The sequence below is a fragment of the Vulpes vulpes genome, chromosome 3, assembly GCF_048418805.1.
Source record: "Vulpes vulpes isolate BD-2025 chromosome 3, VulVul3, whole genome shotgun sequence".
NCBI classification, from domain to species: Eukaryota; Metazoa; Chordata; class Mammalia; order Carnivora; family Canidae; genus Vulpes; species Vulpes vulpes.
The window spans coordinates 40,402,711-40,415,215 of NC_132782.1; the positions used below are offsets into that span (position 1 = coordinate 40,402,711).

Genomic DNA, 12,505 nt, shown 5'->3' on the forward strand with positions numbered 1-12,505 from the left:
GTGACTCCGTCTTTATACGGACTTTGCACATCTCCTATCATCAAACAAGACAGGGGGGCGGGGTGGGAGAGAACGGGAGCAGCGCGGGAGCCAAGGCGGTGGTGGGTGCGGGGGGGGGGAGCGAGGGAGAGAGATTAATATTTAGTGTTTGCCCGGGTCCTTCTGATGATTTCCTTGAGTCCCTGTCGCCAGTTATTCAGTGGGGAGCAAGACGGATGATGATGCTATTAATAAAATAATAATGATGAGGCCAAGTAACCCCCCATCCCTCGAGATAAATCTCTGCAAGGTTTCAGAGAGGAGGCGTTCACTCTTCTGGCCCTGCCTGGAGGAGGGAGCGCCCCCGGCAGAGGTGGCCCCGGCTCAGCCCGGTGGCCCCGCGGCCCGGGCTCGGTCCCAGCCCCAGGCGGCGGCCGCTGCACCTGGGCGGTTAGAGCCGCGGCCGCGGGGCCTTAATTCGGGGCGCAACGCCATCTACCGGCCTCCTGCCGCACCTGCAGGTGCCCGGGCTTCCAGAGTCGCCCCGCCTCCCCCACCCGAACCCAATATAAGGAAAAAAAAAAAAAAAAAAAAAAAAACTCGGAGGCCCTTTCCACGGAATCCTAATTTAGCCGGGACCTGCCGCTGATTCTGCTCGACCTTTTGTTTACCCACCGACGTTTCCTCCTTTTCAGAGCCGCTTTTTTTTTTTTTTTTTTTGTAAAGGGCAAGGAGGTGGTGGGGGCTGGGGGGCCGGGGAGGGGGGATTGGGGCGCTGAGCTCTCAGACCCCCTGATCGGGCCGCACTGTCTGAAGCAATCGGTTCCCCAGATTACTTGTATTTAATACACAATGCATCATAAAACAAATCCCTCATCCTGACAGGAAGAAAATAGAACAGCTCATAGCTCGAGCCGGTCCAATTTATGGCTAAATTAAAAAAAAAAAAAAAAAAAAAAAAAGGCTCCGACAATGGGCAAGTCGAGGAAGGGCCGGAATCCGTGGCAGCAAACCGGGAGCTCTTAAAGGTTCTCAAGCGCCGAGCTCCATGGGAATATCTGCCCGGGTTTTAGGTTATTTACAAAGGATTTTTCCTGTCCTACCTACCACGGCTGGCTGTGCGATTTTCCCTCAAACAATGGCCATTATCTGAAATAACAGTTCAATGTCACAGATAACAGGCCCCCGAAACGAATTAGTCACCACCTCTTGTCATTTCTCTCTCCCCCCCCCCACCTCCCTCCCTTTTGTTACTATTTTTTTTGTTGTTGTTAGTTTGTTTTCCAATCAGCATTTTGGGGAAAGATACATCGACTAGATGTACACGTCTGTTTGCACTTGGAGAAGAACAAAAAGGGGACTTGGCGTGGTCCCCGGTTGCTGACAGAGCCAAGCATCCTCCGCGGGCCCCTCCGCGCCCCCTCGGATCCCCCGACCCCGCGAGGGTCCCCGCGACCCGCTCCCTCGGCTGAACTTCCCATTGTCGAGCCCAGGAGTTGGATTTGTTCGTTTATTTTTATGAATGGGGTTTTGTGATAACAAGCACTTCTTTCCATTGAACCGGTGGGTTTTACTAGATTTTTCCAAGGGTGGCCCTAGGTACATCCGTAGGCTCTTTGGGTTTGGCCACGCATTCCCTATATTCTCCCTTCCAGGGCCGTTTCTGAAAAGTTTTGATGGAAACTGACCCTGTGCATCAGAAAGTTAATTCATCACCCAGGACACTACGACTGATCCCCCAAAGCAGCGTTGATAATGTTAAGAAGTTTAAGAATAACCTGAGCTGTGAAACTGCTTCATTCCACTTTTTTTTTTTTTTTTTTTAAGAAACGTTCATGGTGTTTTAATGGACGCATCACAGAATCTGGCAAACAAACAAACAAAAACCCTCATAATTGTCCATCGCTCCAAGCCCTTAACACCTTAAGACGCTCTTTGGGCAGGTTACATGACAAAAAAAAAAAAAAAAAAAGTTTCAGATTGTGTAAATGACTTCTTTTAAGGAAACTATGGCTTGAAAAAGTAGCACGCTCTTCAGCTGACCTGACTATAATACTGGAGGGCACAGAGTATGCATTTCAATAATCGTCATTTTTAAAAGATGCTTAGCAGAAAACTGGAAATGGACTTGTCAACTTTCAGTGTCATGACGGCTGCTGTTTTCTGGGAAACCTCTGAAGTAATGACTGAGGTGTGAGCAGGAGCCAGTGTCTCTCCACCCTAGACCCCAAGCTCGCCCCCTCCGGCGCCGCCCCACCCCCAGCCTGGGTGCACACACCCTCGCACCCCCCGCCCCAAAAGCACCTCTCCAGCCGATCGCTCCCATCCCCCATCTCCAACATCCACACACACACACACACACACACACGCACGCACACTTACACTTGTGCTTTCAGGACAAGCGAAACAGGCTATTTCCCTAGGGAAAGAAATCCTGCCTGGCGAGATCTCCCCATTGGTTGTTGACCCGGGGAAATCTACATGTTTAAGGGGGATGGTGTATCCACAATCAGTCCGTCCCTATAGGACTTGGGTCCCGGCGACCTTTTTGTGACCTCTCCCGCCAGAGGAGGCTGCTGTCACTTTAAAAATTTACTGAAAGAGGAGCCCGTCGTCTGGCTTCCGATCACTCTGGGCGGCGGGAGATAGCTCCCTTTCTCCCTCGCCCCGGGTTCTTTCTGGATGGCCGAGCAGATCCTCTTTAAAGAGACAGTTCATGAAATAGAGACCCGGCGGCTGCGCTTGGAGTTGCGAAGGGGACGATCCCGGGAGGGTCTCGGAGCGGGGACGGCGCTGCGGAGGATCTCCGAGGGGGGCTCCCGCTGCCCTCGCCCCCCGGGCCCCCCACCTTCTCAGGCTCCCCTCCTCCTGCCTGTCCCCCCCTCCCCACCCCTGCCCCCACCCCACCCCACCCCTTGGAACTGGGAGAGAGAGAGAAGGGGAAGAAGTTTTAGTGGGTTTCAGATAACTTTCATTACACATCGGGCTGATAAGAGCAAGAGAAAGTGAGAAAAGAGGGAGGTGATGTGAACCAGCAGGAATAGCTCCGAGCTCCTCGAGGGAAAGGGGAGAGAGGGGGAAAGAAAGGAAAAGGGAAAAAAAAAAAAAAAAAAAAAAGCCAAAACACACCAAACCCGGGTCACCCAGACGAGAGGAGACTTCATTTCTGGTCTTAAAAATACACAGTTGGCGGACAATAAATCTGAAACGCGTGGTCCTGGCGAGCAGATCCTAGAGGCGGACAAAGTTATCAGAGAGACCTATTCGGAAGTCGAGACGCGAGGCTTTTTTTTTTTTTTTTCTTTTTTTCTTTGTTTTTTTTTTTTTTTGTTTTTTTCATTTTTTTGTTTTTTTGTTGTTGTTTTTCTTTTTTTAAACATCCCGAGATGTGGTTCGGGATCGTTTGAAAGGATTTTCGTGCAGGAAAGCTGGGGGCTGCCGATGATGGTATTTTGTTTGTTTTCATTCTTCTGTGATTGCCTTTTATTGCTGAGTTTGAGGCCATAGAAATCTGAAGGTAAGAGAACTCTCAAAAAAAAAAAAAAAAAAAAAAAGAAAAGAAAAGAAAAAAAAAAGTCTTGGCGATGTGCAGAGGCTGTAACTCGGGAGAGTTTCCTGCCTTGGCACCCCTTCCCCGGGGCGCCCCCGCCGCCGCCCCCACCCCGCCCCCGGGCTGCTCTTCCCCCTCGCCCGCGGCCCCGCGGAGCCCGGCGGCTCCTCGACGCGGCCCGGGCCGGCGGCGTCCTCGTCCCTCCTCGTCCCTCCTCGTCCCTCCGGGGCAGCCGTGCGGTGTGGACGCGTCTCCGGGGTGGGTCGCCCGGCCTCCGGCGGGTCTGTCCGCGGGCTGCCGGCCTTCTTTCCTCCCGCGCTTCTCCCTCCCTCCCTCCCTCCCCTCCCGCCGGGTGTCTGTCCGTCGGTATCAGGGACGCAGAAGGTGGGGTTTTGCCAAAATCTGAATTCCTGGCACCGGCCACGCGACTTTGGAGCCGCTCTCGGGGCCGGGGCCACCTTGCCAAGTGCAGCCGAGCTGTCCAACACCGTGCGCTGCTTCGCGAGAAAGTCACACTCGGACCCTTTGGCTGGATCCTGGGGATTTTTTTCCCCTTCTTTGCTTTTGCTGTTGGTTTCTTGAAAGGGCCTTTCTCTGAAGTCCACCTAAAGGGAATTCCTTTTTATTTTCTTCCTTTCCTTCTTCCTTTCTTCTTTCTTTCTTTCTTTCTTTCTTTCTTTCTTTCTTTCTTTCTTTCTTCCTTTTTTTCCTTTCTTTCTTCCTTTTTCTTTCTTTATCCTTTCTTTCTTCTTTCTTTCCTTTTTCTTTCTTTCTCTTTTCTTTCTTTCTTTCTTTCTTTCTTTCTTTCTTTCTTTCTTTCTTTCTTTCTTTCTTTCTTTCTTTTTCTTTCTTTTTTTTCCTTTCTTTCTTTCCTCCCTCCTTCCTTCTTTCTAAGCTATCTTTGGAACTTGACAGCTTTAAAGAAAAAAAAAAAAAAACAACAGGAGTGTGTTAGCTGAAATGACGGAAGATGCGTTCTTACTTTATTTCATTCGAGATTTCCGAGACGATGAAGACATTGGGGGAGACAAATGCAGTTCTCTTGGCAAATCAAAAGTGGATAATTCACCCCCGGGGGGCTGGGGCTGGGGCTGGGGCTGGGGCTGGGGCTGGGGTGGGGGGTGGGTGGGTGGGGTGGGGTAGGGAACGTTTCTGGAGAAAGTTCAGATTTTTGTCTTGGGGCAAGAATATGGAGAGTCAGAAAGGTACTAATGTCGGGGAAATAGTTGAATGATCCATGTAACATATCTGTAAAAAGACATTCTTTGGAAATGAACCTGTTTTTAAATTAATTCCACTGTTGACAGTGGCAATGGCAATAATGTTAACACGGAATAAAATTACACCTAGGATTTTTATGTGCAGTAGAGGCAATCCTTAACTCCCTGCCCCCGCAAAAGGGAATGCTCGAAAGCTAAGGGGATAGATGATGCTTGACTTTGAAATTAACAAGTTTTCCACGTCTTTCTGCAAATATGAAATGGAACTGGTGTTGCATTTCACTGACTTCACCCTATTTCCTTCATTAAATATTTCTCTAGTGTGTCAGTAGAACTGCCCCTTTTTTTTTTTTTGCTAGTCAAGAAAACAAATAATAAAAGATAGCCAGAAACCAAACAAGTCAAAAAAAAAAAACCCAAACAAAACAAAAACCCCAACTTTTTTACTATTTTAAAATGTCTATTGCTGTTGTTATTTATGCTCCCGGTAGACATCTGGGGGGCGGGGGTTTCTCAAGTTGCCATTGGAGTCACTCAGCATTGAGAGTTGAGGAAAACAACTTAAAGTTTGTGATTTTAAAAATGAGAAATTGTTAACATTTGTCTTTCTCACTAGAGAGGGTATTTAAAGGCAGACTTTCTGTTGTTAGTGTGAAGAGGTGTTTTGAAAACGACCTGATTTGTGTTGTGTGGGTGTCTGTGTGTGTAGCAATTATTATCCCTATCTTCTGTTTTGATTTTTCTTTCTTAAATCGTGGGACTACTTATTGCCCTTTAATTGCCTCATGGCCAAAGGCTTATTCATAATGCCTCTTGACTAGAGCCCTCAGAGCACTGGGCTTCTTCTTGAAGTTTGTGGGTGAGTTAATGAGTTGAATCTGCAACTAGGTGATTACCTGAATTCTATGCAAGATTGCTTTTGGTCTATGCATCCAAGAGTTTAATTTTTACTTTTAGATGGGTGTAAATACGGCAGGGTTCTGTGGGAGTTATTTAATTCATTATTTTTTGTTCTAGGCTGTCTTATTTAGTCTGTGATAGGAAACTTCCTCAAGTTTGCATTAACTGATTGACATTAACATTACCACCCTTTCTAGTTACTCGCCATTAGGTCAACAGCTCTGCAGTTTTTGCTATTGATGTTTAAAACATTATTGCTGCTAGTGAATCAGAATAGCTGCGTTTAAGTGTGGCAAACCTTACAGAGGGACGTTTCCCATTTCAATTTTTGTTTAAGGTGTCCTAAGTAATGATTAATATTCAGGATAGGCCGAATGTAAAATCTCGTGAAGAATAACAGTACACTGCCATAGATAATGGTGGCAATTTATTACAGTATTATTATATATATTTTTTACCTGTTCACAAGCCAGTTTTTTTTCTTTTTCTTTTTGCTTACTAAATGCGAAATTGAAACATGCATTGGCATCTGTTAACTAAATCATTAGTTTGCCATATTTTGCATGAGTGTTCACCAATCGTTTGTTTTCATTTATTTTTCTTAAGTTTGGTCAGAAACATCTATGAGACAAATCTTATTATCTTTTTCCATTAAGGGTGTGATTCAATTGTTTCATGCTAGTGAAATGCAAAGCGAAAAGAATTTAATGCTCTTTAAAGTTTTTGAATTGAATTTATTTAAAGGGCAAAAATGTGAAAGTATACACTTACATGGGAAGACAATCTGAACCTTAAACATGGACTACTTAGTTTAGAAGTATTAGGTTAATATATGCTGTTCAATATTGTGTTTTTTGTAAAAATTACGTTGAATAAAATTAAGTCAATAGCACTCATTCATGCATAACAGGGAAACAAGCATTTTTAAAAACCGATTGATCAGTTTTTGCAATAATGTACAATTGCTTTGTTTTTTAAAAAATAGTACATTGCTGCTTCTAAGATAACTTATTATTTATTATGCCTCCTTTATTAATATGCATGCTGTCTGACTTTTTTTTAAAGGACATAAAGGAGGACTATACACTCGAATAAAATATTTTCAAGCAATTAACCATTCTAATGAATGAACTGATATGGAAATTGATTGTTCTCATCTTCTTCCTTCCAGATCTTAGATGAGTTTTGCAATGTGAAGTTCTGCATAGATGCTAGTCAACCAGATGTAGGAAGCTGGCTCAAGTACATCAGGTTCGCTGGCTGTTATGATCAGCACAACCTCGTTGCATGCCAGATAAATGACCAGGTATGTTGTAAAGATTTTCTTGTCTTTCTTTGAGAGCACTAAAGTATCAGTGAAGCCTGAAGAATAAAAATAACAGTGAGCTGCAGTAGACCCTTGTGGCCTGTTTGTTGATATGGTGAAAGGTAATGCACAAATATGAGTAAGATGCAGAATAAAGTTATTTGCAGTACTACTTTCTTTCAGTGCTACTTTTTTGGGTAGCTTACTCACTTTGTGACTTTATAAATGCTCCAGTTTTCTGAATGTGCTTGAACGATTTAAGGACAGTGTGCTATTTATTGCTAGTTGTTCTTTACCTTTTTTTCTTTACCACCATAATAGGGAAACATTCATAGAGAGTATTGAGCAACTCAATAACACTTTATGAATTTGTGCAGAAATTGGAAGTGATACACTTGAAATATTATATAGATTTTACTTGAAATAGTAGGTAGATATATATATATATATATATGTATGATCTACATGAGGACTTATCTGACTGTGCATTTTATATTGATTTGCCTATTTATAAATGAGAAACACTTTTAGGTTAATCAAAATATTCTCCCCCCCCCCCTTTTTTTTGTATATGTGAAAAGTTAAAAAATATCACTGCTGGAAATTGCTTTATGGAGGCCCATGCAGTGAGGTTAACTTTAATAACAATAACTATGAAATAAGATCATGAAAATATCATGAAGCATATTTTGCACTCAATAAAGTTAGGTTATGAATCTTGTAACTTAGTATGACAATACCTAAAACAACAAAAGGTTTTAGCCTGTTAATTTTTGTTTTATAAACACTGTTGGGTTAGAATTTAATTATGTTGTCCATCATTTATTTCTTTTAACCCAATGGTTACCTAAATCAAATATGTTTCAAAGATCATATTAAAATGGTTGTTTGGCAAACTTACTGTGAAAATCACCACCAAGAAAAAGAAAAGTTTAAATTAGATGTTTCCAATTGAAAGCTGTTAAGTAATGTTAGCGTCATATGGTCTAAGACTCTATTTCAATCATCATTATGAGATTATTCTTTGGCATTTTACCAGCCACCAGATAATTTTTCCTGACGAAACTGTAGAAGAGGTAGTAAATTGTAAAATTAGGTTTAAATGGTATCATTTAAAAATCTTCAACATATATCCAAAATAATAACCCAATCAATTATTTTTCCCTTTGCTGCAAGAAAACAAGAGGCATTATTGACAAAGGAAAACATTATTAAATTCGCTATTGATTGAGAGCAGAAAATATCCCAAGTCCATCATATGAGTTACTGTCACATCAACAGCGAACACTTTTTGAGCATACACTATTTGTAGATGTGGGAAATGCATAGGTGTTGTGAGTGAATGAATTTTTCATGTTATGTTTCCTACAATAAAGGAGCTGACGGACCTCAAAAGGCAGCTGTAGGAGGAGATAATGTAGTTATATCATAATAGTTATTTGCTGTCTATACCTACTGACAATAGGAGCTATCTCCTTGGACAGATAAAACTGTTGTAGGACCAATGAAAGGATGGGGTAAGAATGGGACATGTGGCCAAAACATTTTTTCATTTAATATTTATGCATCTACTATTTTATAGTAAATATACTCATCATTGGGAATCTTGATTGCATTAAAAAAAAGCAAAACTACTTTGCTATTGCTAGCCATGAATTAGGTTGCTTTCTAGGGTAGGCATTTATAATTTTAACACGGTCACTTTTGAGGCACACATTGTAAAATATACTGCTTTCAAAAGAAAATATGCTGGCTTCAGACCATAACGAATAGCATGTTTACTTTTTTAACTGAAGAAATCAGGGGAAATTGTTAATCAGGAAAAAACATAAAAGGCCAATATTAGACACATACCTATTATTTCTGTAAGCACTCGTTTTAAATTTATGTATTTTGCTGGCAGAAATCTAAGATGGTAACAGAGTACATATCAAATAACATAATTGTGAAATTGACATTACATGGTCAAGTAAGTTCACCCATAAACAACGAGAGAGGAAAGTCAGAGGTAAAAGTCAGATTTGTATGATAGGCGATATATGCATACAATCATACTTAGCCCAGTTGACAAGACAAAAGAGAACAGATACCCAAATAATGTATGCATATTTTATAAACATATTCTTCTATAAGCTTGTATACATAGTTCTAAAAGTTAATTAAGACTACAATTTCAGACAGCTTTGAATTGTGAATGTTAGACCAGGTGCAATGATATAAGAAAGAGCTGACCTAAGAGATTCTCTAGGTCTGGTTTTTGTTTTTGGTTTTTTTTTTTTTTCCTGCTCTCTTTTCCATGAGGAATGAGAGCTGCCAAATGGTGAATAAGCACAACTCATCACATAATGAACACTCCCATTGTGTGAGATATTATTTAATGTCCTTAAAGAGAGACCCTGGACCAGGAGTAATTACTAGACACGAGCAACATCAACTCACCTGTACAACACAGTAGCAGATGAAGCGCTCTCAAGAAACTGTAAAAAAAAAAAAAGTGTTTCTCTTTGCTCCAATTCTTAGATAGAGCTCAAGTTTACATAAAATGAATTTTAATAAGAAGACAGGCGTTAAGTCCTGGGCTACAGGGAAGAAGGATGTCAGATGAATCTTTCAACTGTAGTCTAGTCATTACAATAATTATGATAATGCACAAAGAAGGGAAAAGATGGCCCAGAACAAAACAAGGGTGTACAAATTATAGCTCATTTTTGCAAAGATGATATTTTTAGAAATTCTGATGTTAAAGATCAATGTGGATCAATTAATCAATGTGGATCAGCTTTATAATGATGTGGAGGAATTCTGTAAAAGAGAATAAATGTGCTTGCTGAGATGATAAGAGAGGTTGGTAATAGTGAGACAGTCAAAACATGTGGACTGGATAAAACCCATACTTGATTTGTTTAGGGGTAAAGAAGTACTTAGAAACAGCACGGATTTTGATTTTCAAGTAAAGTTGAAAAAAGGATGTCATCTGGTTTGTCTCATAAAAACAAAGGCCATGCGATTAACATTTTCCTAATACCTCTATACAAGCATTTTATTTGAGGGGATTTTCCCAAGTTTGAATTTTCCAGTAGATTTCTGTGAGTTATTTTATTTCAGGGTCCTTCCCGCCCCCCCCCCCCCGCCCCCCAGGCCAGAGTGAGCTTTGTGGCAGTTTTCTTTCCTAATGCTTCCTAGAAAGACTCAACCTTATTGTTTTTAGATGTTTCTTCATGTTTTCAAAATTATTGTTAGTGATGTTTTTGGAGATAGCAACTCTGAAAACACTGTAATGAACGGTTAAAATCATAATTTCTAAGTAGCTGTAGCTCCTGGCTGCTAGCCTTTACCACCTTCTGGAAAATACTCTGTTAACTATAGTAATCTATCTTTGTAGAAGAAGGCCACACCAAAGACACTAGTAAATTAAGCTCCAATCACATTCAAGTCATAAAACAGAAGATCTATAATAATATCCAAGGTTCTTTATCCTTGAAGTTCTAATTATTTTCCCCATATTCCTCAAAGTTCCTGTACAATAATATTACAGAGCCACACTGCTGTGCCCATAGCATTTAGCTGGGAATTTTTCTTGAGACAGACAATGCTTCAATATTTTTACATTTTAACAGTCTGAAATTGTCCCCAGTTGCTTTCAGGACCAAGAGCTGGTACTGGGAGGAAAAGCAGAGAGTTGGGTGAAGAAAGTTCTTTCCAGAATAGGTTCTCAGGAGGACCAAATATGTAAGGGAAGCGTGAGAACAGTTAATTATTTTGAATTTCATTTACATCTGGATACACCCATGTGTTTAATGTTAAGTAGGCAAACGTCTAGTTGATTTGTTGAGCTTTTCTTTCCTTCTTTTCTTTTCATTCTTTTCTTCTTTCTTTCTGTCTTTTTTTTTTTTTTTCCTGGATATTCTGATGTCCTTTCCTTTGATGTTTATAGATAACTTTACAAACTATTCTGCGGGGTGGATGTAGCACATTGCTTTAGATTTGGTCTCACCTTGCTCTTACCTTTCCCTCCACTCTTTGATAAGTTCCCTCATACCTCTGTATTTCTGTACCTTCACCTTGAACAAAGGCAAGGTGACCCATAGACCCCTTATGCACCTCAAACAAGGCCAGTTCTCTATCTCCATGCTATGTTTGCAAATTTGGGGTACTTTTGCAATAGCTAGCTCTTTGCACACAGTTTTTCCTCTAATACCTCTTCGCGGTGAGACCACATTGGTTGTAATCAGACAGGTCACTAAAGCACGATTCATAATAACTTGACTTTTTGGACCTAAGACCTGCCTTTCCGCTCTTGATCATGAGAATGATCTGGGCGTGTGCTTGGGCGGGGGGGCGGTAACATTTCATATGTATGTATGTGTTCTGCATCCTGGAGAGGAACAGGGTTTCACTCAAACTCCTGGCCTGCCCTTAACATGGTCTATAACTGGAATAAAGTTCTCAGAAACCCAAGACATTATTAATCTTGTCATTTACACAAGGTGATAAGTCCTTTCATTTTTAAACAGGCCCTTGACAGCTGGTATTTAGTAAGTAGAATAAGAGAAGTCTGCTGTTCACTTCGAATAAAAAGAAATGTGTCAATAAGAGATTATCCAATGCCTGATGTATATTTTGAAGAAATAAGATATAGAGGAACGAGCGCCCCTCAGAGAGCTGAAGGTCAGCATTCACTCGGGTTTTTGCCAGCTCTCTTGTGGTTAATGAACGGCAGCAAGACTCGACAGTGTTTTCAGTTGGAACAGGCATTGTTCTCGTTTGTGCTTTACCTTATAAAGTTTTAACTGCTTCCAGGACGATCGTGGCTGAATTGGCACACCCACTTTCCCTCTCCTTAGGTCCACGTCAGTGGTTCTATCAAGACGGCCGTGACACTAGGCCAGTATTATTACTGCAAGCTTATTATGGGCTCAATTATCAAGTTATTTTCTTTGGCTTTTTACGGAGGAAAAAAAAATGTTTTCCTGAATTATTCAATTAATGCAATTTGGGCGAAAAAGCAGGGAAGACCAGCTATGTAGAAAGCAAAATGTAATTTGTTCGCCTCTTTCCACTTTTTAAAAATGTTTGCGTCAACTGTCAGGTAATTTGTTAATTTGCTCTTCCTTTACAAGGATTTCTGTCCACATTTTCTATGACCTCTTTTGATGTTAAAATTATTATTGGCTTTGGGCATTTTCTTTGCTTTCCTTTTAAGTCAAGTTCCACTTTTATACCAAAGTTATGCTCTGCTGTTTTAAGATGAGTGCCAGCTGGCAATACCCAGAGACTGGCCTTGTGAACAGGGCCTAGGCTGACTTTGGGGGGGATGTTGTCTGGCTGATAAGTTACTTCCTTCACCCGAAGATGAAACTATCTCAGGCATAGTTTGCCATTTGATATTCACGTAATAAGACAAACAGCACTGCCCTTTTGGGGGGGAGGGCCTCCCCCCAAAAAGTTTCCCTCAAGTAATGATGCTTAGGACAGAAAACAGCCATAACACTACGCAGGCTAGGAGTTTTATGAAGATTCACCCGTCACATAAGTTGAAAAAGTGGGTAA

At 41.4% G+C, this 12,505-nt stretch overlaps 1 protein-coding gene across 22 annotated transcripts in view; it reads left to right on the top strand.

Annotated features, from left to right (window-relative positions):
* Window positions 1-12,505, top strand: part of MECOM (MDS1 and EVI1 complex locus) — a 553,599-nt gene that overhangs the window by 486,571 nt on the left and 54,523 nt on the right. For 10 of the 22 annotated variants that reach the window (XM_026007720.2, XM_026007722.2, XM_026007721.2 and 7 more), the window contains exon 3: window positions 6,821-6,955. In XM_026007720.2, coding sequence (XP_025863505.2) covers window positions 6,821-6,955 — 135 coding nt within the window. Of the gene's footprint in view, window positions 1-3,183; window positions 3,497-3,649; window positions 3,788-5,089; window positions 5,609-6,820; window positions 6,956-12,505 lie in introns of those variants that run through there. The other 12 variants (XM_072752261.1, XM_072752260.1, XM_072752271.1 and 9 more) reach the window with 9 other exon arrangements.